The 25,616-nt window shown below is 36.1% G+C and overlaps 1 protein-coding gene across 1 annotated transcript in view; it reads left to right on the forward strand.

The window, feature by feature from the left end:
- The first annotated feature begins 10,058 nt into the window (after positions 1–10,058).
- Positions 10,059–25,616, forward strand: part of IGF1 (insulin like growth factor 1) — a 216,045-nt gene continuing 200,487 nt past the window's right edge. The window contains exon 1 of the mRNA XM_053716977.1: positions 10,059–10,361. Coding sequence (XP_053572952.1) covers positions 10,299–10,361 — 63 coding nt within the window. The 5' untranslated portion in view covers positions 10,059–10,298. The remainder of the gene's footprint in view (positions 10,362–25,616) is intronic.

The following is a 25,616-nucleotide window of genomic DNA, read 5'->3' on the forward strand; positions in this document are numbered from 1 at the left end:
AAATACAATTAAATAAACTAGCTAAAGTACAAAAAATAAAAAAGAACTAAGTTACAGAAAATAAAAAAATATTTACAAACATAAGAAAAATATTACAATTTTAAACTAATTACACCTACTCTAAGCCCCCTAATAAAATAACAAAGCCCCCCAACATAAAAAATTCCCTACCCTATTCTAAATTAAAAAAGTTACAAGCTCTTTTACCTTACCAGCCCTGAACAGGGCCCTTTGCGGGGCATGCCCCAAGAATTTCAGCTCTTTTGCCTGTAAAAGAATAAATACAATACCCCCCCCCCAACATTACAACCCACCACCCACATACCCCTAATCTAACCCAAACCCCCCTTAAATAAACCTAACACTAAGCCCCTGAAGATCTTCCTACCTTGTCTTCACCATCCAGGTATCACCGATCCGTCCTGGCTCCAAGATCTTCATCCAACCCAAGCGGGGGTTGGCGATCCATAATCCGGTGCTCCAAAGTCTTCCTCCTATCCGGCAAGAAGAGGACATCCGGACCGGCAAACATCTTCTCCAAGCGGCATCTTCGATCTTCTTCCATCCGGTGCGGAGAGGGTCCATCTTGAAGCAGGCGACGCGGATCCATCCTCTTCTTCCGATGTCTCCCGACTAATGACGGTTCCTTTAAGGGACGTCATCCAAGATGGCGTCCCTCGAATTCCGATTGGCTGATAGGATTCTATCAGCCAATCGGAATTAAGGTAGGAATTTTCTGATTGGCTGATGGAATCAGCCAATCAGAATCAAGTTCAATCCGATTGGCCGATCCCATCAGCCAATCAGATTGAGCTCGCATTCTATTGGCTGATCGGAACAGCCAATAGAATGCGAGCTCAATCTGATTGGCTGATTGGATCAGCCAATCGGATTGAACTTGATTCTGATTGGCTGATTCCATCAGCCAATCAGAAAATTCCTACCTTAATTCCGATTGGCTGATAGAATCCTATCAGCCAATCGGAATTCGAGGGACGCCATCTTGGATGACGTCCCTTAAAGGAACCGTCATTAGTCGGGAGACATCGGAAGAAGAGGATGGATCCGCGTCGCCTGCTTCAAGATGGACCCTCTCCGCACCGGATGGAAGAAGATCGAAGATGCCGCTTGGAGAAGATGTTTGCCGGTCCGGATGTCCTCTTCTTGCCGGATAGGAGGAAGACTTTGGAGCACCGGATTATGGATCGCCAACCCCCGCTTGGGTTGGATGAAGATCTTGGAGCCAGGACGGATCGGTGATACCTGGATGGTGAAGACAAGGTAGGAAGATCTTCAGGGGCTTAGTGTTAGGTTTATTTAAGGGGGGTTTGGGTTAGATTAGGGGTATGTGGGTGGTGGGTTGTAATGTTGGGGGGGGGGGGGGGTATTGTATTTATTCTTTTACAGGCAAAAGAGCTGAAATTCTTGGGGCATGCCCCGCAAAGGGCCCTGTTCAGGGCTGGTAAGGTAAAAGAGCTTGTAACTTTTTTAATTTAGAATAGGGTAGGGAATTTTTTATTTTGGGGGGCTTTGTTATTTTATTAGGGGGCTTAGAGTAGGTGTAATTAGTTTAAAATTGTTGTAATATTTTTCTTATGTTTGTAAATATTTTTTTATTTTCTGTAACTTAGTTCTTTTTTATTTTTTGTACTTTAGCTAGTTTATTTAATTGTATTTATTTGTAGCAATTGTGTTTAATTTATTTATTGATAGTGTAGTGTTAGGTTAATTGTAGGTAATTGTAGGTAGTTTATTTAATTAATTTATTGATAGGGTAGTGTTAGGTTTAATTATAACTTAGGTTAGGATTGATTTTACAGGTAAATTTGTTATTATTTTAACTAGGTAACTATTAAATAGTTCTTAACTATTTAATAGCTATTGTACCTGGTTAAAATAATTACAAAGTTGCCTGTAAAATAAATATTAATCCTAAAATAGCTATAATATAATTATAATTTATATTGTAGCTATATTAGGATTTATTTTACAGGTAAGTATTTAGCTTTAAATAGGAATAAGTTATTTAATAAGAGTTAATTTATTTCGTTAGATAAAAATTATATTTAACTTAGGGGGGTGTTAGTGTTAGGGTTAGACTTAGCTTTAGGGGTTAATCCATTTATTAGAATAGCGGTGAGCTCCGATCGGAAGTTTAGGGGTTAATAATTGAAGGTAGGTGTCGGCGATGTTAGGGAGGGCAGATTAGGGGTTAATACTATTTATGATAGGGTTAGTGAGGCGGATTAGGGGTTAATAACTTTATTATAGTAGCGCTCAGGTCCGCTCGGCAGATTAGGGGTTAATAAGTGTAGGCAGGTGTCGGCGACGTTGAGGGGGGCAGATTAGGGGTTAATAAATATAATATAGGGGTCGGCGGTGTTAGGGGTAGCAGATTAGGGGTACATAGGGATAACGTAGGTGGCGGCGATTTGCGGTCGGTGGATTAGGGGTTAATTATTTTAAGTAGCTTGCGGCGACGTTGTGGGGGGCAGGTTAGGGGTTAATAAATATAATACAGGGGTCGGCGGGGTTAGGGGCAGCAGATTAGGGGTACATAAGTATAACGTAGGTGGCGGTCGGCAGATTAGGGGTTAAAAATTTTAATCAAGTGGCGGCGATGTGGGGGGAGCTCGGTTTAGGGGTACATAGGTAGTTTATGGGTGTTAGTGTACTTTAGGGTACAGTAGTTAAGAGCTTTATGAACCGGCGTTAGCCAGAAAGCTCTTAACTCCTGCTATTTTCAGGCGGCTGGAATCTTGTCGTTAGAGCTCTAACGCTCACTGCAGAAACGACTCTAAATACCAGCGTTAGAAAGATCCCATTGAAAAGATAGGCTACGCAAATGGCGTAGGGGGATCTGCGGTATGGAAAAGTTGCGGCTGAAAAGTGAGCGTTAGACCCTTTAATCACTGACTCCAAATACCAGCGGGCGCCCAAAACCAGCGTTAGGAGCCTCTAACGCTGGTTTTGACGGCTACCGCCGAACTCTAAATCTAGGCCTTAGTGTGGCAGATCCCAGGGCCTGCGCTGCAGTACCTTCTCCTTTAGAGTAGACTCTGGGATCTGCCCCGCTAATCCTCCTACTATTGCAGCCCTGGGCTCTGTGAAGAAGGATCGGGAATAGCGGAGCACCCCAGCGCCCTATAGGTAAGTATTTTACCTTTTAAAGCTAATTTAATGGAGACTAATGTATATCAGTGAATTTAGTTAGTATCTATTTGTTTTCTTTAAATTAGTTTGTACAATCCTTTGGATATTCATGTTGTGAAAATTAAACAAATATCCGCATTTTCGTTACAAATATGCAAATGTCTAAAAAAAAAAAAAAAGATCAAAAGTCATCAGATGAAAAGTTGATTAGCTGCTTAATAATGTATATTTTTTTTTATGTGAATCTACACAAAAGATCTAAAAGTTTACGTAGCAGTACGATAAAAAGCTGTCTGGCATCCGGCAATAGAAAAAAATGCTTAATAATGTATAAAAATGTTTTTTATGTGAATCTACACAAAGGATCTAAAAGTTTACGTAGAAATACGATAAAAAGTTGTCTGGCATCCGGCAGTAGAAATCATCAAACAGGCACTAAGGATTCCAGATCAGATTCAGAATAAAGTCAAGTAGTTTTGGGGTGTGAGCTTCCATGTAATTTTCTTAAGTACTTCTGCATCACTGGAAGCACAGAATTTACTTTCTGTGATGTTTCAGCAAATCATTTCAGTCTTTCTAAAATTAAATTTAAAAGTCTAGTTTCAGCCCTGACGTTCATTTCCTTCTGTAGTTTTGCATTACATCAGCGGGAAACAGACGCAGAGTAAAAGCAAATTATGATAAATCAAATTTATCCCATTTGCTACTCAGATTTGCAATTATATTTGCCTGTGCTCTGCCATGACGATTACGTATTAGATTTCCGACGTTCAAAGTATATTTTAAGCCATTTGGAAAATAATTCAAAATTAGTGATCCATGCCAAATAATGCATTTCACGTCCCGTGGGAGGAAATCCCACCTACAAAATAATTAACTACTGGCAATGTAAAAGTTAAACCTACTCTGTGTATAAAGGGTAAAACAATATTACAGCCTAACCCAAAGACATGAAGAACCCTTTTATAACAGAAGTGCTGAGTGAAATTGTTCTAATTCATACATTCCAATTATCAGACAACGGATCATGCATTACAGCTTATTAGTAATACTCTGGATAGATCGATAGATATAGAGATGATAGATAGATGATAGAGAGATAGATGATAAATATATAGATAGATAATAGATATAGATAGATAGATAGATAGATAGATAGATAGATAGATAGATAGATAGACTTTGCTCTGAAATTTTTACAGCTTGTCCTGTTGTTTTATCCTGGAATAAAGCATTACATTTGTTTTGACACACTCTTGGAAGACTGCTGAACTTTCTTTATTTTATTTATATATATATATATATATATATATATATATAGATAGATAGATAGATAGATAGATAGATAGATAGATAGATGATGGATACAAAGTTAGATAGATGATTGATACAAAGGTAGATGATAGATAGATAAATAGATAGATAGATGGATAGATAGATGATAAATGCATACTGTAGGTAGATGATAGATCGATAGATTGATAGATATAGAGATGAGAGATACATGATAGATAGATAGATAGATAGATAGATAGATAGATATACAGATAGAAAGATAGCGATAGATAGATAGATAGATAGATAGATAGATAGATATACAGATAGAAAGATAGCGATAGATAGATAGATAGATAGCGATAGATAGATAGATAGATAGATAGATAGATGGATAGATAGATGATAAATGCATACTGTAGGTAGATGATAGATCGATAGATATAGAGATGAGAGATACATAAAGGCTGTGACACACTGCAAGCAATGTGGCGCGTAGTGTGATGATGCGGCTGTGCACACTCAGTGTGTCCTGCCTTTTCATCTCTGCGCGCTCAGCTGAGTCAGGTCACGTAGCTGAGCGCTCAGAATTGAAATATTTGAACTTCAGATGCGATGCGACGCGGTGCGAAGCAGCTTCACCGCCTCACGCCGCATCACTTGCAGTGCGTCACAGCCTTTACTGTTCTAAATCATACTTTCAAATTATTAGACAGTGGATCATGCATTACAGCTTAAAAGTATTAGTCTGGATAGATGATTAAATAACAGACAGGTGACTGATAGATAAATAGATAGATAAATAGATAGATAGATAGATAGATAGATAGATAGATAGATAATAGATATGAAAAAAAATATCTATTAAACTTGCTAAAACTTTTATGGTGATAAAATGTTAAGCAAAATCTGATCAGGGTGAAGCTAAAATGAAGAGCAATACAACTGTGCACCAGGACTCTAAGGCCCGTTGACTGGTAGGATCTTAGCAGACATGACTAAAGGCTTTGCACAAAACGTTGTCTTTGATATGTTATATGGAATAGGGTTTTAGGATGCAATAGGTCTGCTGCTACCTATATTACAATATTTGATTATTCTTCAAGATTAGTGTAGAACCTCTTGCACATTTGTACCTATTATTTCTACACTGTACTGGTCTATTGCTTTAATTCATTAGCTAATACAGACACCTACCACATATTAATACAAAATCAGGTTAACATTTTGTTTTCCAAAAGTAATGTACTAGAATGCAAAAGAGCAGCAGACATAAAATGCATTCAAACTGCCTGCAAAATGTGCCCTGGTTTGCAGTTGAACAGCCTCTTGTATATTCTTTATTTGACCTTTCTTTTGTGGCCAGTTGGGGACAGATATAAATGAGCTGTAGTACTGATCAAGCTATCACTACTTTAGTACTGTATATAACTTAGCAGGGTCAGGGTTCTGAAGTCTGTAAGTCAAATTGAAGGAAAATAGGGTAAACTTACTAATGAATGTACACTGAAGTGTATTCTGCATTACAGGTTGTTTTTTTATTATTTAATCTGAGGGTTTTTTTTTACTTAAAGGGACAATCAAGTCAAAGTAAAACTTTCATGATTCATTTGTTGTTATGCAAATCTACTGTATTTACTGGTCCTTTAAAGCAGTGTTTATCAAACGCAGTCCTCAAGTACCCCCCAACAGGCCAGGTTTTCATTATAGTTGAACCATTGCACAGATGAAGTAATCAGCTGAGCAGTAACCATGGTTACTAACCTGCTCTCACACATCAGCTTATTATTTCACCTGTGCACTAGTTCAGCTATAATTAAAACCTGGCCTGTTGGGGGTACTTTAAGACTGCGGTTGAGAAACAATGCTTTAAAGCATTACACATAGTCTAATTGGGTACAGGATCTAACTAGGGGCTGCAGATAGTATGTGCTGTGTCTTTCTACTTTTTCACCACTTTTGTTAGCCCCCCACATTTTAACTTCTACATGTTATTTACCAAATCTCATACACACAGCAGTTGGCAGAACCATTTCAGTCTTTTCTACACGAGAACAGTTACAGGAGTATCCACTGTAAAGTGCATAATGGCTCAAGCTTTACTGCCTCTTAGTGGATGAAAGAAAACATAGCTGTATTGGGGAACTAATAGAAAGCTACTTTACACTTAAAGAGACAGTAAAGCTGTTTTTCCATTAATGTATTTTAAATTACTTGTTATACCAACTGCAGAGTAAAAACTATTTGAGAAATTCAATTTTCATGCTTATTTGTGTATATGAAGTAGCTGATTTTGTGCTTTGAAACCACAGCCTATTACAATGGGTTGAACTTAAAGGGACAGTTCACCCAAAAACTTTCTCCCCTTTAAATTATTCCCAATGATCCTTTTTACCTGCTAGAGTGTATTAAATTGGTTGCAAGTAGCTCCTTTACTCATATTTCAGCATTTGAAATAGCTGATTTAGCTTGTGGTTTCCCAACCTATACTGAAAGATTTGATACTGGCGTATACGCTATTGACAAGCCTAAGTAAACACAGCCAGCAGAAGAGATTACACTCTCAGTGGGGGGCATCCTCAGTGGGGGGCACTGATTGATATCCAATCTCATTATGTTCTAAGTTTGTGTAAACAGATTTGCTTCCTTATCTTTTATTTGGCTAGAACACCAAAGCTCAATACATAGAGAGAACAATGGAAAATGATCATTTTATTACTTAACTATCCTGCATCCCACTGAGTGTGTAATCTCTTCTGCTGGCTGTGTATACTTAGGCTATTCAATAGCTTATACTCGAGTATTAATTTGTTCAGTATAGGTGGCGACACCACAGGCTAAATCAGCTATTTCAAATGCTGAAATAGGAGTAAAGGAGCTACTTGTAACCAATTTAATACACTGTAGCAGGTTAAAAGGATCATTGTGAATAATTTAAAGGGGAGAACATTTTTGGGTGAACTGTCCCTTTAATTATTGCAAAATGTGCCACCCCTTGTAGATAAGGAAGAAGCATTTAAATGGACAGGAAGCCCAGCCTTTTTCTTGCTTGCTTTAGACAGAGCATGCAAATTCTCAGGAATGTGCAAGTGTCTTGATTTCTACATAGCAGCAGCTTTACAAGAATACTTTTACCAGTGTTATACATTTACATGGGCACTAGAGCAACAGCAGAGTTTGCTGCTATGTAGTGCTCAAGACTTTACCTACCTTGGTATGCTCTTCAACAAAGGAGGCAAATTTGATAATATAAATAAAATGATTTTTTTTTTTTTTTTACTTGTATGTGCTATGCTGGGTTTCATGTCCCTTTAACATAAAAGAAATATATGGAAATGTAAATATAACAATTGTAAACACGCACAACTTTTAAACAAATCTCTTTATACTTGAAATATACTTGAAATAGGACCTGGCAAATAAAATATCTTCCTTAAAATTCTATTATTTGTCTAAATGACCTTGACCTAAACAGGCAGCTGCAAATATGTAAAACATGTTTCTCTACAGTAGCCTTAAAGGGGATTTTCTTTACTCAAATGTTAATATTTCTGTCAATGATAAAACCTATAAAATTATATAACCTGAATGATTAACAGGGATAGGCGCATACAAAAGGCTGTGGCGGACATTTTCCAAAGTACAGACCTTGGTGAAGGACACCACGGTACATTTGAAATTAAAAACATTATTTTATAGTGTTTGGTGTTATTATACTGATGCAGATACCACTGATCCTATAACCAGTCCTCCTCTGGCTATACCCATGAACCAGTGTCACTACTGTGTCATTATATAGTGCTGGGTGTTATTATACTGATGCAGATACCATTGATTCTATAACCAGCCCTCTTCTGGCTATACCCATGTGCCAGTGTCACTACTGTGTCATTATATAGCGCTGGGTATTATTATACTGATGCAGATACCACTGATCCTATAACCAGCCCTCCTCTGGCTATACCCATGTGCCAGTGTAACTACTGTGTCTTTGTATAGCGCTGGGTGTTGTTATACTGATGCAGATACCACTGACCCTATAACCAGCCCTCCTCTGGCTATACCTATGTGCCAGTGTAACTACTGTGTCTTTGTATAGTGCTGGGTGTTATTATACTGATGCAGATACCACTGATCCTATAACAAGCCCTCCTCTGGCTATACCCATTTGCCAGTGTCACTACTGTGTCTTTTGTATAGAGGTGGGTGTTATTATACAGATGCAGATACACATCCAGTATTTTACTCAGGCTTTATTTATTTCATAACTTATCACCAATATCGCTAGCAGTCTCTTGACAAGCCACTAACTTTATTCACACTACATAATTATTTTTATTCCTATTATTTAATCAGAAAGAAAAGATATACTAAGGTTGTGGCGGACACTGCAAGGGCTAGTCACGGACACCAGCGTCCTTGTACGGACACCTTGCCTATCCCTGATGATTAAATGTTGTCTTAAAGGGACAGTCTAGTCCAAAAAAACTTTCTTGATTCAGATAGGGCATGTAATTTTAAACAATTTTCCAATTTACTTTTATCACCAATTTTTCTTTGTTCTCTTGGTATTCTTAGTTGAAAGCTTAACCTAGGAGGTTCATATGCTAATTTCTTAGACCTTGAAGGCTGCCTCTTAACAATGCATTTTAACAGGTTTTTCACCACTAGAGGGTGTTAGTTCATGTTTTTCATATAGATAACATTGTGCTCATGCACTAGAAGTTACCTCGGAGCCATCACTGATTGGCTAAACTGCAAGTCTGTCAAAAGAACTGAAATAAAGGGGCAGTTTGCAGAGGCGTAGATACAAGATAATAACTATATAAATATATCTGTGTTGGTTATGCAAAACTGGGGAATGGGTAAAAAAGGGATTATCTATCTTTTAAAACAATAACAATTCTGGTGTAGACTGTCCCTTTAAGTGCACATTCTAAACAGAAAAACAGCTGAGTTGGAGCATGCTTTATACCACTAACTCAGTTAAGGGATTTGAATGACATCATAGCCTGTGAGAGCATGTTGCATGGCCAGCTGGTATAATTTATATTATTCATATTTTTCAGAAAAACAAACAAAAAACATTTGTCATTTACTATTTCTTTTAAAAAAAAGCACGCATTCAAGTAATATTATTTAATATGACAATTCAGCCTAGTTATAAAATATTCTGTAAATTAAATTATTGAGATTCACCTGTATTTAACAAACTACATTATACATTATAATAATCATCGATATGTTTGTAATTTTTGCATCACTGTTTAACTTTAGTTTCAGAAGGGCTCAAGCACAAAATGCTCTTGCCCTCCCCGGCAGCCAAGGGGTTAATGCTATGACGTCAAACATTCAATCATTTATTTCTTTTGTATCAAGATAGCAAGTTCAGGCAATATTTTCCTTGCAAATATGAGCAGTGTATCAGCAAATATTTCTTCTCTTTTTTTCTAAACTATGTCACTAACGTAGACTCATCTAAGTAAAAAAAAAAAAAAAAATATGCTTCTGTGTTCCAGTCTTGAAATGCAAAGGTATGATGTTATTTGTCACCCTGCCCAAAAAGTCCTTATTCAAAAACTTTGCCAGAAGAGGGAGAGAGAGAGAAAGCAAATGCTCTCCCAGCTGTTTCCTGTCTACAGTGTCTGTGTAAATGTAGATAAATGTGAGGATTTTCTGTAAATCCCTCTTCTGTTTGCTAAATCTGACTGTCAATGCTCAAATCAGAGCAGATAGAGTCTACGCCATGGAACAAAGTCCTCAATATTGAAGTGTGACATTGCTCTCTTCATCTTTCTCTGGATTTTGTTTTTTTTTTCCTTATTATCACAGCTAACAATTTCATTTCCAGACCCTGTACTTAAGAAGCAATGGAAAAAAACAACAGTCTCTCATCACACTTATTAAAGTGCTACTTTTGTGATTTCTTAAAGGTAACTCAGTTCTTTTTAATATATACTTATTATTTTGTTTTTAGATCATTCTTATGCTTTTATATTTTACATCAATATTTCCCCTTTTTTCTGACAGATGCAAAATCTGACAGATACAAAATGCTGAATCTGCATTTTTTCGGAGATCTGAATTTGCTTGTACATTTTACATTTAACTGAATATTAGTTTAACAGGAGATACAAAATATTGATTTTGAAGTTGAATTCATGTTGTCTGTCCTAATTATTGCTACATAGTTTATTTTCAGCACATTTCTACTTTTTTTTTGTACCTAATGTTTAACATTAAGCATATTGCTTTGCATGCATTTTATTGAAATGTGCAGTATTATACCATTTGTTGAACCTGTGTAAGACACACACACACACACACACACACACACATACACACACACACACACACACACACACACACACACACACACACACATACACACACACACACACACACACACACACACATACACACACACACACACACACACACACACACACACACACACATACACACACACACACACACATACACACACACACACATACACACACACACACACACACACACACACATACACACACACACACACACACACACACACACACACACACACACACATACACACACACACACACACACACACACATACACACACACACACACACACACACACACACACACACATGCATACACTTGCATCTATTGCAGTGACAGGTGTCAAAACTTATTTGCAACTTACTTGAAGCAGTTTAACCTGAAGCACTGTTTATTGTTTATAGTAATGCATTCATTATTTTATAAATATTTCACTATTTTCACTGACTGATATTATTTTAAGATGCTGCATTTTTTTTATTTATTTTTTTGCATGAAAACATTTTATATGTAGGACTTGTCACACCATTAAGTATGCTTCATGCACTTTAGTCTATCATGAGTTTCTGTTTTCTGCTGTTAAATAGTTGAGAAAGTAAGATTTACCATGCATTTTTTATTTTATTTTTTGGATGTTCATATCATTATTGAGCATTTTGAAAAGAAATTGTAAAGTAGATTAACTCAAAGGGTATTATGATATGAAGTACCCACTAAAACAGTTATTAATAGCTTTTTGTGCATTTGTGTTGGAAAGCGATGTTAGTCATATTATGGCTATTATGGTTAAAGTGACCTTTCTTGAAGTTACTGGCATCCACTCAATTTTCCTTTCTTAGAATATGAAGACTTTTTTCTTTTAAGAATGAACCATACAAATGAATCAGCTACTGCAAATGTTCACTAAAGGCCCCAAGTCTTACATTAGGGATTCTCTGATTTTGGTCAGAAGTTCAGTTCAAGAAAAAAAATCACATATTGCAATAATTACTGTGGAAAAACACCTGGCTGCCTGTCTATATTAATTTGTTTGTACGTTTTTAAATACATAGTACTTAAGTAATGTGATACAAATTATAACTTGCTGTAGTAAAAAATAAAACGAACTGAAATGTAAACAGCTTTTGTAATCCAGAGGTTGACAAAGACCAATAAAGTTTAGTACCCAGACAAAATAGAGTAGCCAGGCAAACAGTTCATATAAATAGGGGACACAAACAAATTCAACATAATTCCATATTATATTAAAGGGACAGGGAACCCCAAACTTTTCTTTTATGACTCAGATATAACTTATCATTTTAAATAACTTTCCAATATACTTCTATTATCAAATCTGCTTAATTGTCATGATATACTTTGTTGAAAGAGCAGCAATGCACTACTGGGAGCTAGCTAAATACACCAGGTAAACTAATGACAAAAGACATATATGTGCAACCAGCAATAAAGAAGTAGCTCCCAGTAATGCACTGCTTCTTTTGAGCCTACTTCGGTATGCTTTTCAACAAAGGCTACCAAGAGAACAAGACAAATTAGGTAATTGGAGTAAATTAGAAAGTTGTTTAAAATGACATGCTCTATCTGAATCATGAAAGTTACATTTTTACTTTACTGCCCCATTTATTTCCATTTTAATTATAAAACAAGTTTGATTAAAATAGGTACCTGACATTTATACATCAAGCAAATGTTATCTTGAGAGTCATATGAATCATAATTTGAAAAAGAGAGACTATACTCCTTATAATGTGAGGGCATTGCCACTTCCTAAACCAATCTATTGTATGTTTCTGACCTCACCACTTTTTCATCATAGAAGTTCATTTTAATTGTCATATATTGAATTAGGGTATCTCATGAAGGCATTCATTTGATTTTTGATTTTTCTGTAGAGAATTTCAGTGTTGCCCTCCTTTTATAACTGCTGCAAACATGGGTTGAGCAATTTTTGCCTAGATCACATGATTTATAGAGGTTTTAGCGGCCCCTCCTTTGAAAGAATATTGCTTCCCGGGACATAAAAATCAATATTAAACATTCATTATTTCCATTTTACATGAACTTTCCATTTTACTTTTCTTCTAGAATTCACTCTTGAATTCTTTGTTGAAGAGAATACATAGGTAGGCTGTGAAGAGTGCACAAGTCCTGAGCACTAGATGACATTAGTTTATAATAATGTTTTTAACAATGTTATACACTAGAGGGCAGCAGCATATACAATAATATAGTTGCAAATACTTTTGCCATATAGAGCACAAGCCTTGCTTCTGAATTTATCTAAGTATTTTACTTCAATCAAGAGCAAACTGCACAAGAGATTTAAAGGGACAGTCAAGTCCAAAATAAACTTTCATGATTCAGATAGGACATGTCATTTTAAACAACTTTCCAATTTACTTTCATCACCAATTTTGTTTTTTTTCTCATGGTATTCTTAGTTGAAAGCTAAACCTAGGTAGGCTCATATGCTAATTTCTTAGACCTTGAAGGCCGCCTTTAACCTGAATGCATTTGCAATGGGTGGCTGATTGACCCCTTTATCAATTGGATGGTGTGAAAAAAGCAGTAACTAATCTGATAGACATATTTTTTTCCAGTAATAATTGTGGGAGGGCTATTAAAGGGACACTCAGGTTAAATTAAATGTTCATGATTCAGATACAGCATGTAATTTTAAACAACTTTCCAATTTACTTGCATTAAAAAAAATGTGCACAGTCTTTTATATTTACACTTTTTGAGTCACTAGATCCTACTGAGCATGTGCAAGAATTCACAGACTATATGTATATGCATTTGTGATTGGCTGATTGCTATCACATGGTACAAGGGGAGTGTAAATATAAAAACCTACTACTCATTTGAAGTTCTATTGCATTGTCTTGTTATCTTGCATTTGTTGATTATGCAAATCTAACGTGTTGACTGGTCCTTTAAACTTAAAGGGACATGAAACCCAATTTTTTTCTTTGATAATTTAGACAGAGTATGTGATTGTAAACATCTTTACTAATTGACTTCTATTATCTAATTTCTTCATTCTCTTGTTATCCTTAGTTAAAAAGCATACCTACCAAGGAGCAGCAAAACACTACTGGGAGCTTTCTGCTAATTGGTGGCTGCACACAAATGCCTCTTCACATTGGCTCACCAGATGTGTTCAGCTAGCTCCCAGTAGTGCATTGCTGCTGCTTCAGCAAAGGATACAAACAGAATAATCAAGTTGTATAATAGAAGAAAATTGGAAAGTTTAAAAAAATCTCATGCACTATCTGAATTATGAAATAAATATTTGGGCTTTCATGTCTCTTTAAAGGTACTTTGTAGTAAGTAATTGAATGACAATTGCAAAACAGATTAGAGCATTTTATGGGGAATACAAATGTTGAGCTTTCTGCCTGTTAATTATAGAAATATACTGTGCATATAAATAAAAACATTAGGCTAGAAGTGGAGTGCAAATATATTAGCACTATTGTGCACTAACATCACTCAAGTACAATGAATAGCACTTTTATTTTTGTGGTCATATTATTTTTTATCACTCAAGCGATACTCTACATGTCAGGTAGCACATTTAAGCTTAATTCCTCATATAATAGGCTTTTATAGGTGTGTAAAATTGATGTCAGACTGTGTTTGAGAGCTAAACCAATGGGGCACAAAAATGAGGGTATGCATCAAATGTATTTCTGTCTTGGTTACCTTGTTTGAAACTTGAAACTTTTCCTTGAGGTTATACTGAGGTATCCTCGACAGTGTGCATGTGTCTTGAGTACTGCATGACAGCTGTGTGTCTAGCAGTACAGTAGAGGGAGCTTTAGAGTGCAGTAGCTTCAGCCACGCTATGCTAAAACGCTATAGTAAACTAAGCTAGTGAACATGACACCTATAGCTGGAAGTAAGACTGTTCAAACACAGTTGTACCCAGCAGTTTAATTTCCCTTTAAGCCTCTAGTTGTGAGTTCAGGAGGCTATAAAAAAAATCTGTCGGAAACAATTTTTAGAATGATAGTTTGTGTAAGTTTAAATTAGAACAATGTTGTAATAAAGTTTGTTCAAATCCTATGGCTTACAACCATCATGGTACCATAGGCTAGAAGCAAAGTCTTCTGCTTTAAGTCTTTAAGGGGTTGATCACAATTGTGCATTTGTTTTTGGCAGATAATGCTTTCTGAATCTTGGCCAGTATTATCAGTAGGTTTTTCCAGTGATCAGAAAACTAAAATACTACTGCTGTTAATGTCTCTGAAGGTTGACATTTTTACTTCCCAAAAACAACACAAAAATTGTTCTCTTTGTTGTTAATCTCCCGATTTCGTAATAATAAAAAAATAATAAAAAGTGATTTTATAACTTTAGGGCCAGATTACAAGTGCAGTGGTATTTTGCATTTCTGCTATAGCGATAACTCCGCAATTAAGAATTACGATTTTTTAACTAGTTGAAAGTAAACTGTTTTAGCTCTAGCGTTAACCCGACTAGTGCAAAAATCAGAAGTTACTGTATAATATTGTGTGTGCATTCATGTATTCCCCCATAGAATTCAATAGAGGAAAATAAAATTGGAAAAAACCCACTCTCACGCAAACACCATCACATATTCTCATTAGCGCTAACCCAAAATGAAAATATTATTATTTCATATTCCAATGTTCTTTACGGAATGGAAAATGTTCTATTTACTCATAATTACATATTTCTACATATATATGATATATATATATATATATATATATATATATATATATACACAGTATCTCACAAAAGTGAGTACACCCCTCATATTTTTGTAAATATTTTATTATATGTTTTCATGTGACAACACTGAAGAAATGACACTTTGCTACAATGTAAAGTAATGGGTGTACAGCCTGTATAACAGTGTAAATTTGCTGTCCCCTCAAAATAACTCAACACAAAGTCATTAATGTTTAAACCATTGGCCATAAAAGTGAGTACACCCCTAAGTGGAAATGTCCAAATTGTGCCCAAAGTGTCAATATTTTGTGTAGCCACCATTATTTTTCAGCACTGCCATAACCCTCTTGGGCATGGAGTTCACCAGAGCTTCACAAGTTGCCACTAGAGTCCTCTTCCACTCCTCCATGACAACATCACAGAGCTGGTGGATGTTAGAGACCTTGTGCTCCCCCACCTTCCGTTTGAGGATGCCCCACAGATGCTCAATAGGGTTTAGGTCTGGAGACATGCTTGGCCAGTTCATCACCTTTGCCCTCAGCTTATTTAGCAAGGCAGTGGTCGTCTTGGAGGTGTGTTTGGGGACGTTATGATGTTGGAATACTGCCCTGTGGCCCAGTCTCCAAAGGGAGGGGATCCTGCTCTGCTTCAGTATGTCACAGTACATGTTGGCATTCATGGTTTCCTCAATGAACTGTAGCTCCCCAGTGCCCGCAGCACTCATGCAGGCCCAGACCATGACACTCCCACCACCATACATAACTGTAAGCAAGACACACTTGTCTTTGTACTCCTAACCTGGTGGCCGCCACACACGCTTGACACCATCTGAACCAAATAAGTTTATCTTGGTCTCACCGGACCAAAGGACATGGTTCCAGTAATCCATGTCCTTAGTCTGCTTGTCTTCAGCAAACTGTTTGCAGGATTTCTTGTGCATCATCTTTAGAAAAGGCTTCCTTCTGGGACGACAGCCATGCAGACCAATTTGATGCAGTGTGCGGCGTATGGTCTAAACATTGACAGGCTGACCCCCCACCCCTTCAACCTCTGCAGCAATGCTGGCAGCACTCATACATCTATTTCCCAAAGACAACCTCTGGATAGGACGCTGAGCATGTGCACTCAACTTCTTTGGTCGATCATGGCGGGCCCTGTTCTGAGTGGAACCTGTCCTTTGAAACCGCTGTATGGGCTTGCCCATCGTGCTGCAGCTCAATTTCATGGTCTTGCCAATCTTCTTATAGCCTAGGCCATCTTTATGTAGAGTAACAATTATTTTTTAAAGATCCTCAGAGAGTTCTTTGCCATGAGGTGCCATGTTGAACTTCCAGTGACCATTATGAGAGAGTGTGAGAGCGATAACACCAAATTTAACACACCTGCTCCCCATTCACACCCGAGACCTTGTAACACTAATGAGTCACATGACACCGGGGAGGGAAAATGGCTAATTGGGCCCAATTTGGACATTTCCACTTAGGGGTGTACTCACTTTTGATGCCAATGGTTTAGACATTAATGGCTGTGTGTTGAGTTATTTTGAGGGAACAGCAAATTTACACTGTTACAGGCTGTACACTCACTACTTTACATTGTAGCAAAGTATCATTTATTCAGTGTTGTCACATGAAAAGATATAATAAAATATTTACAAAAATGTGAGGGGTGTACTCACTTTTATGAGATACTGAATATATATATATATATATATATATATATATATATATATATATATATATATATATATATATATATATATATTGGAATATCTATTTAAAAATACACAGAACATATTCTCCTATGTACAGCAAATTGGAATGTAAAATATTTATTCATTGTTAAAACCTTTACTAAATATGAATATTGCATAAGTATTTTTTACATGTTTTCATCTACTTTATGGCAAAAGGCTCTAATGCACTTATATATATGGATATATGTGTGTACATATATATTTATTTGTTTATATGTGTATATATGTCTGTAAATACATATATACACATATAATTAAATAAATACATATGTACACAAATATATATATATATATATATATATATATATATATATATATATATATATATATATATATATATATATATATATATATATATATATATATACAGTTGTAATCAAAATTATTCAACCCTCATTGCAAATAAGGTTTATTGTCAAAATGTACAGACTTTCAGCTGTTTGCAATGAAAAAATCAAACGAAAGCAATTGAAATAGCTCAACACAACGATTGCTTCAAGTGGTTTCCCCAAATTCAACTTACAATGCAACTTTTAATGAATTCTGCAAAATTATTCAACGCCTTCATGGCAAGAATCTTTATTACACTTTTGCTGTTATGAGCTGCTGCAAATTAGATGCAAGCCAGGCACCAGCTTCTGGCAGTGTTCCTGAGGAATCTTAGCCCATTCCTCATGAGCTATGGCCTTCAGTTCAGTAATGTTCTTGGGTTTGCGTGCTACAAAGCCTTCAAATCCCACCAGAGATTTTCTATGGAGTTCAAGTCAGGTGATTGTGATGGCCACTGTAGAATCTTCCAGGACTTCTTCTGCAACCAAGCCCTTGGTGGAATTTGAGGTATGCTTGGGATCATTGTCCTGTTAGAAGGTCCAATGACTCCCAAGCTTCAGCTTCTTCACAGACAGCATGACATTTTCTCCTAGGATTTCCTAATACTTAAATGAATCCATCTTGTCTTTCACAAGCTGCAGGTTTCCAGTGCTAGAGGATGCAGAGCAGCCCCAGAGCATCACAGAGACACCACCATGCTTAACTGTAGGCAGAGTATTCTCTTCAGCGTATGCTTCATTCTTCTTCCTCCAGACATACCGCTAATTAATCAGGCTGAAAGTTCCAGTTTTTTTTATCGCTCCACAGAACAGAATCCCCAAACTTCTGTGGCTTATTTATATGATTTTGAGCATATTGGAGCCAACTTTTGTTGTGCTTTTGCGTCAGTAGTGGTGTACATCTTGGAGTTCTGGCATGGAGACCTTCTCCATTTAGTATGTGCCTTAGTGTACAAACAGAAACTTCAGTTCCTGTTGCCACCAATTCTTTCTGCAGGTCTTTTGCAGTCATTCTAAGGTTTTTCTCAACCTGCCTTCTCGGAAATCTGGTTGCAGCTGTTGATAGTTTCCCTTTTCTGCCCTTTCCAGGTAGTGTAACCACTGTTCCTTTAATTTTGAACTTGCAAACTATGCTTCCAATGGTGTCTCTAGGAACATTCAGTGCTTTCGCTATCTTTTTGTATCCTATTCCTTGTCTGTGAGGGGCGATGATCTCTTCTCTTAACTTTTTGGACCATTCTTTTGACTTAGCCATATTTCTAACATGCAGTAAAATGTGACACTCAACAAACCCCTAGCCAGTTCAGGTATTTCATGGGTTCTAGCTCAAGCACACCTGGTGCAACTAATGAAGCCCTTGATCAGTTGCATCAGGTGTGTTTGAGACAATATCTGTTTTGCATATTTGTGCTGTTGTGAGGGATTCTATTCAGGGGGTTGAATAATTTTGAGACTGCAGAATTCATTAAAAGTTGCATTTTCAGTTCAGTTGAACTTGGGGAGCCCACTTGAAACATTTGTTGTGTTGAGCTATTTCAATTGCTTTTTTTGGATTTGTTCATTGCAGACAGCTTAAAGTCTGTAAAATTTGACAATAAACCTGATTTATATATATATATATATATATATATATATATATATATATATATATATATATATATATATACATACATACATACATACATACACATCTTTAGACATGTATATGTATGTATCTCAAAGTTAAAGCACTTTGACTAGGTTTTTTTTCTAACACCCAAGATGCCAATTCTCATACCTTACTCCACTGTAAGACACATCAAGGTTTAAAGTTACACCCCTATCTGGAAGATTACTTTGTTTATGTACATAAAATACAGTGTGTACTAATACTAATAAAAGCATACTTTTCAGCAGACAAAGCTATATGACTTCTTATAACCAATATGATTAATAAAAAAATAACACAATTACAAGAGAATACAAAACAAGCAATATAAGTAAATAAGTTAAAACAATACTCCCCTAATTTCACTGGGGATGCTCTGTAGTAGGTACATAACTCCAACAATCAAGGCACAGTCAAGAGAAGGATAGTCTTTATGTTCTGAAGACACACATCATAGGAGACAGTTATAAGTTGCCCAGAGTCCAGTTCTGGGGTTTGGTACCAGCTTACCATGCAAATAATGGATCCAAAAATATTGCTCTGCAACTTTACTGCATAAGTACATTTTCTTATTTAAAAAACACTCACTTAAATCCCATAAATAAAGATACTCATCAAATACTCCCCCCTTTGTTCGCGTGAAACACTCTGTATGTCACGCAAACACAATATGACAGCAAGCTAAAAGACAATCATGCAAAATCATATATACCTCAATATATATTTAATTCATACAGTACCCCTTCCACACATATTACCAAAAAAATAAAAACATGCTCTTAGAAAACACATTGAGGCCTATTTATCAAATGTCTGTCTGACCTGATCCGACAGTGCGGATTAGGTCTGACAGACATCGCTGAATGAGGAGAGCAATACGCTCTCCGTATTCAGCATTGCACAAGCAGCTCTTGTGAGCTGCTGGTGCAACAACGCCCTCTGCAGACTCGCAGCCAATCTGCCACCAGCAGGGGGGTGTCAATCAACCTGATCATACTCTATTGGGTTGAATTGTGGTGATCTCTGTCCACCTCATCAGAGCAGGTGGACAGATGTCTTCAGACTCGCCAGAAACACAGGCCCTCAAGCTCCATTCGGAGCTTGATAAATGGGCCTCTTAAAATCAACTTCCTACTACACAAAACAAAACATCAACAGCCGATACTTACACTCATTAAAATGCAGCACTGAAAAATACCACATTCTTGCTGAACACTACAAATAATTAAATTCCCATAACAACCGTTAACTATGGTTTTGTAAATTCTACCCTGTACAATACTATGAGATCATGATAATAATGCAATCACCTTAAGGCTTAGAGAATCAAGAAACTCTAGTTGCACATTTACAAATAAAACCCTAACCATGAATTGACAAAGAGAACACACAAGGGCACTGTCACATGCACGGTGCAAACCCACTGTTAAAGAATCATGTTTGGCACAAATAATTTGTGAAAAGCTTTAGATCCCTATGCTATACTTTTACATAACCAGGATTTTAAGAAATATACAATTAGTTTAGTTTGTTTGTTTTTTTATACAATTGATATTCAACATTTTTGCAGCTATCTGACTAAATATTACAATTTTATACAACAAAAAGGAAATTTCTGAAAAGAATAATAATAATTTACACTAATAGATTAAAAGGACAATTTAACAAAATGTCCTCCCCTTTAAACTGTCCCAACTGATCAATTTTACTTGATGGAATGTATGCAATTGTTACAAGTAGCTCCTTTACCCCTACCCTGGCATTTGAAATAATTTAGCCTGTAGCTTACCCACTTATAGTAAAAGTTTGTAGACTGAAGTCCATTGAATAGCCTAAGCAAACACAGCCAGCATAAGAAACCACACTCTCAGTTGGGTGCAGGATAGTTAAGTAATAAATTGATAATTTTCCATTGCTCTATCCAAGTGCTGAGCTCTGGTTTTCCAGACAAATATAAGATAAGGAACACAATTAAATATTCTATTACCTGAAACTCAAACCTTTGTAATAGGCCGTGGTTTAAAAGCACAAAATCAGCTACTTCGTATATACAAATAAACCTGCAAATGCAAATTCTCCTACTTTATACTGTGCAACTGGTATATTAAGTCAATGAAAATATATTAATATAAAAAAAATTTAAAGTGTACTGTCCCTTTAAGGGCTGACCATTTATAATAAGCATATGACATATATAACTTAGCCATGATTAGGAAACTTGTATTATTTACCATTAAAATTCTACTTCTTTACTGTATCATATCCTGCATATATTTAAATGAGAGCCATCACAGCATAAATAATATGACATAGTAATATGTTACCAGTTTATATAAAAAAACTCTAAAAATGTTTTAGATACATTTAATAACATACAGCTTATAACCTTTTTTTTTTCTTTTCCATAAACTCTTGCCCATCCCCACAAAACAACATACTTAAAGGGACACTAAACCCAAAATTTTCTTTCATGATTCAGGTAGAGAATGCAATTTTAAACAACATTCAGATGTACTTCTATTATCTAATTTGTTTCAATTTTTAGATATCCTTTGTTGAAGAAATAGCACTGCACATGTCTGAGCCAATCACATGAGGCATCTATATGCAGCCACCAATCAGTAGCTACTGAGCCTATCTATATATGCTTTTCATCAAAGAATATCAAGAGAATGAAACAAATTAGATAATAGAAGTAAATTAGAAAGTTGTTTAACCCCTTAATGACCACAGCACTTTTCCATTTTCTGTCCGTTTGGGACCAAGGCTATTTTTAAATTTTTGCGGTGTTTGTGTTTAGCTGTAATTTTCCTCTAACTCATTTACTGTACCCACACATATTATATATCATTTTTCTCGCCATTAAATGGAATTTCAAAAGATACCATTATTTTCATCATACCTTATAATTTGCTATCAAAAAAATACAAAATATGATGAAAACATGGAAAAAAACACACTTTTTCTAACTTTGACCCCCAAAATCTTTTACACATCTACAACCATCAAAAAACACCCATGCTAAATAGTTTCTAAATATTGTCCTGAGTTTAGAAATACTCAATGTTTACATGTTATTTGCTTTTTTTGCAAGTTATAGGGCAATAAATACAAGTAGCATTTTGCTATTTCTAAACCACTTTTTTTCAAAAACAGCGCTAGTTACATTGGAACACTGATATCTTTCAGGAATCCCTGAATATCCCTTGACATGTATATATTTTTTTTAGAAGACATCCCAAAGTATTGATCTAGGTCAATTTTGGTATATTTCATGCCACCATTTCACTGCCTAATGTGATCAAATAAAAAAAAATTGTTCACTTTTTCACCGTTTTTTTCACAAACATTAGGTAAAAAAATAGCTGTGAGATCTGTAGTGTAAAAAGTTTTAAAGAACTACGCTGAGATTAGAGAGACAATTTCATATATGCCCATAGAACGCCCATGTTCAGCACATTTTACAAAAAAAACTAAAAAAAATAATCATAGCTATGAATTTCTGAGTGTTTTTTAAACATCAAATGTACTTAAATTATGATTTACACTGTGCATATTTAATTTTATTTATTCTTGTGTAATTTACATACACATTTTATGTTTTGATAAAATGGGGAGATTGGTAGAGGGAGCAAATAGAAGTAGTTCAGTTTTATAGAGGTTCAGTTTTAGGTAGCAAGAAACCATCAAGAATGAAATATTAGCTAAGCAGCTGTTTACAAGAGTCCCCAGGGAAAAGGAAATGTCTGGTGCAGAAAGGCAGATTTAGGTGTCATCAGCATAAAGATGATACTGAAGCCCACAGGACTTGGTTAAAAAACCTATAGATGAGGTGTAGACTGAGAAAAGAACTGAACTTAGAACTGAGCCTTGAGGTACCCCAACAGAGAGGGTTAGAGGGGAGGAGGAAGATCCAGAAAAGGATACACTGAAATTATTATTTGAAAGTTAAAGATGTGTCACAAATACTCAAGGACTGAAGTGTCTGGAGCAGCAGTGAATGGTCAACAGTTTCAAAGGCTGCAGAGGTCTAAAAGGATTAACAAGAGTAGTGACTTTAGACTTGGCAGTAACCAGGCCATTCATCACCTTGATGATGAGTGTGGGGGTGAAAGCTAGATTGCAAAGGATCAAGAAGATGGTTAGATGAGAGAAAGTGTGATAAGCGTTTAGCTCATGAAGTTTAGGGGTGAGGGGAAGAAGAGAGATTGGGTGATAGTTGCAATGGGATGCTGGATCGAGTGACGTTTTAAGAGTAGGTGTAATAAGAACATGTTTAAGGGATAATGAAAATGTATCAGATTTAAGGGAGAGGTTTAATATGTTTGTGAGGATGGGTGTAGATTAGGGTAAAGGGAACATAGCAGGTGTGAGGGAATAGGATCAAGGGGCAGGTAGTAAGATGGGAAGATGAAAGGAGAGCAGAAACCTCCTTCTCTGTAACAGGAGTGAATGTGCTGAGTTTTTGGGAAGACTGAGTTTGAATGTTTGCAGTGCTTTATGAGCAGTGGATATTGTTGTTGCGGTAGGAAGTTTTTCATGTCAGATGGAGTCTATTTTAGTTTTGAAATGTATTGAAAAGTCATGTGCTTCGAGAGAAGTGGTAATGGGAGGAGAGAGAGGGCACAGGAGGGTATTCAAAGTGGAGAAAAGAGGCTTAGGATTGTAGGAAATAGATGAAATGATAGTTGCAAAGTAGTTTATTCTTGGAGAGGTTTAGGGCGAAGGAGGAGGAGTGCAGCATAAATTTGTAATGTAAGAAGTCATCAGAGGAACGAGATTTCCTCCAGTGTCGTTCAGCAGTGAGGGTGCTCTTTTTGTCAGATGTGTGTTGCATGGATTGGAGTTCTTCCATAGGGTGCGAGCTGTGGAAGGAGAGGTTATTTTGTCAAGAGCAGATTCCTCATTAATGTACTCCTATCAAACATATGTGCACAAACCCAACATGAGTACACTAATTATTAATGTGCTCTAACCGGACATGAGTTATATTACGTACGTTATGTATTATTAAATATAAAATATTGAAAAAAAAATGAATAATTAATGTAAATAATTATTATAGATGTCTGTAAATTGAAATGAATGTAAAGATTGGTTGGCGGCGCAAGAACAGGGCTTATAACTGAAGGTTATTCAGTATGCATCAGCAATACAATACAATAAAACTCTTAAAAGACAAATTCCAGGTAAGTTGGTGTGCCCAAAATGACCAATAGGGATAGATGAACTTCCTACTTACAAAAAACTACCTCAATCAAAATGAGGTATGTGCCGCACAGATTGTCAAGTTGTTGGCTCTCTAGTCATTGGCTCCTCCCCACAGATAGATCTGCTTCCTTCAATGCCCCTTGCAGAAAGATTTCCTCTTTGTTTATTCTCTCAGAGTAGTTGTAATCCCATTGAGAATTGATTTTATGACTTTGCTAGCCTTGTTGTATGTGGACTAAAGTAGGGTGACCAGATCTGCTCTTGTTGCAGTACTTCAGAGAGGGGAAGTTGATCTCCAGGTTCCTGGCTTCTACAATCTGGAAAAGGGAGCGTGAAACAGACACAACTGAAAGTTTCACTGAAGCAGCAACAAGGCTAGCAAAGTCATAAAACATTAGAATGTTAAATATGTACGGCAAATACACAGTAAAACACATTACTAAATATTATTATAGAATTATTATTTAGACAAATATATTATAGCCCTTTGCATTCAAATACATGACCATATAACATATACCTTTGAACCTTTATAAATATTTTGATTAATATTTATATGACTATTTTTTATCAGATAGTGTCTATATGAGTGTTTATTTAAAGGGACACTAGTTTTTTCTTTGCATAAATGTTTTGTATAGCCCATCAGAGAGTTTTTGAAACAATGTATATTTTTGCTTACTTTTTGATGACAGTGTGATGATTTTCAAACTCCTAACCAAGCCCCACACTGTCAAATCAGAAGTATACATGCGTTTACAGACTACTGATGGCTCTTGTTTACATTATCTGTCTTTTCATATGCAGGCAAGGGGGGAGTTTCTGCTCTTCTTGTTTCCCCAGCCCCTTTCACTGGGTGTCCCAAACTAATCTCATCAACAGTGCTAAACTGGGAGCTTCTAAGTATTTTTTAGTTTTTTTTTAAAAACGTTTTTATTGAGAACTCGGATCAAATGTACAACAAACAGTTATAAAGGCATAAATCAACCAACATGGTATTAGAACACAATAAGTAATGAAAATCGCATTCCTCGTTGGTCTACTAGTTGTGACCCAATATCTCAATTATTTTTGTATCCATTCACATTAATAGCGAAAATATCATGTGCAGCTGACTTGAAAGAGAGATAATTAGCAGAAGAGAAGGTGAGGCAGTGGGAATATAAATTATCTATAGGAATCAAATGACAATACTTCAGACTCCTAACGT

This window comes from Bombina bombina, chromosome 6, assembly GCF_027579735.1.
Source record: "Bombina bombina isolate aBomBom1 chromosome 6, aBomBom1.pri, whole genome shotgun sequence".
Lineage (NCBI taxonomy): Eukaryota > Metazoa > Chordata > Amphibia > Anura > Bombinatoridae > Bombina > Bombina bombina.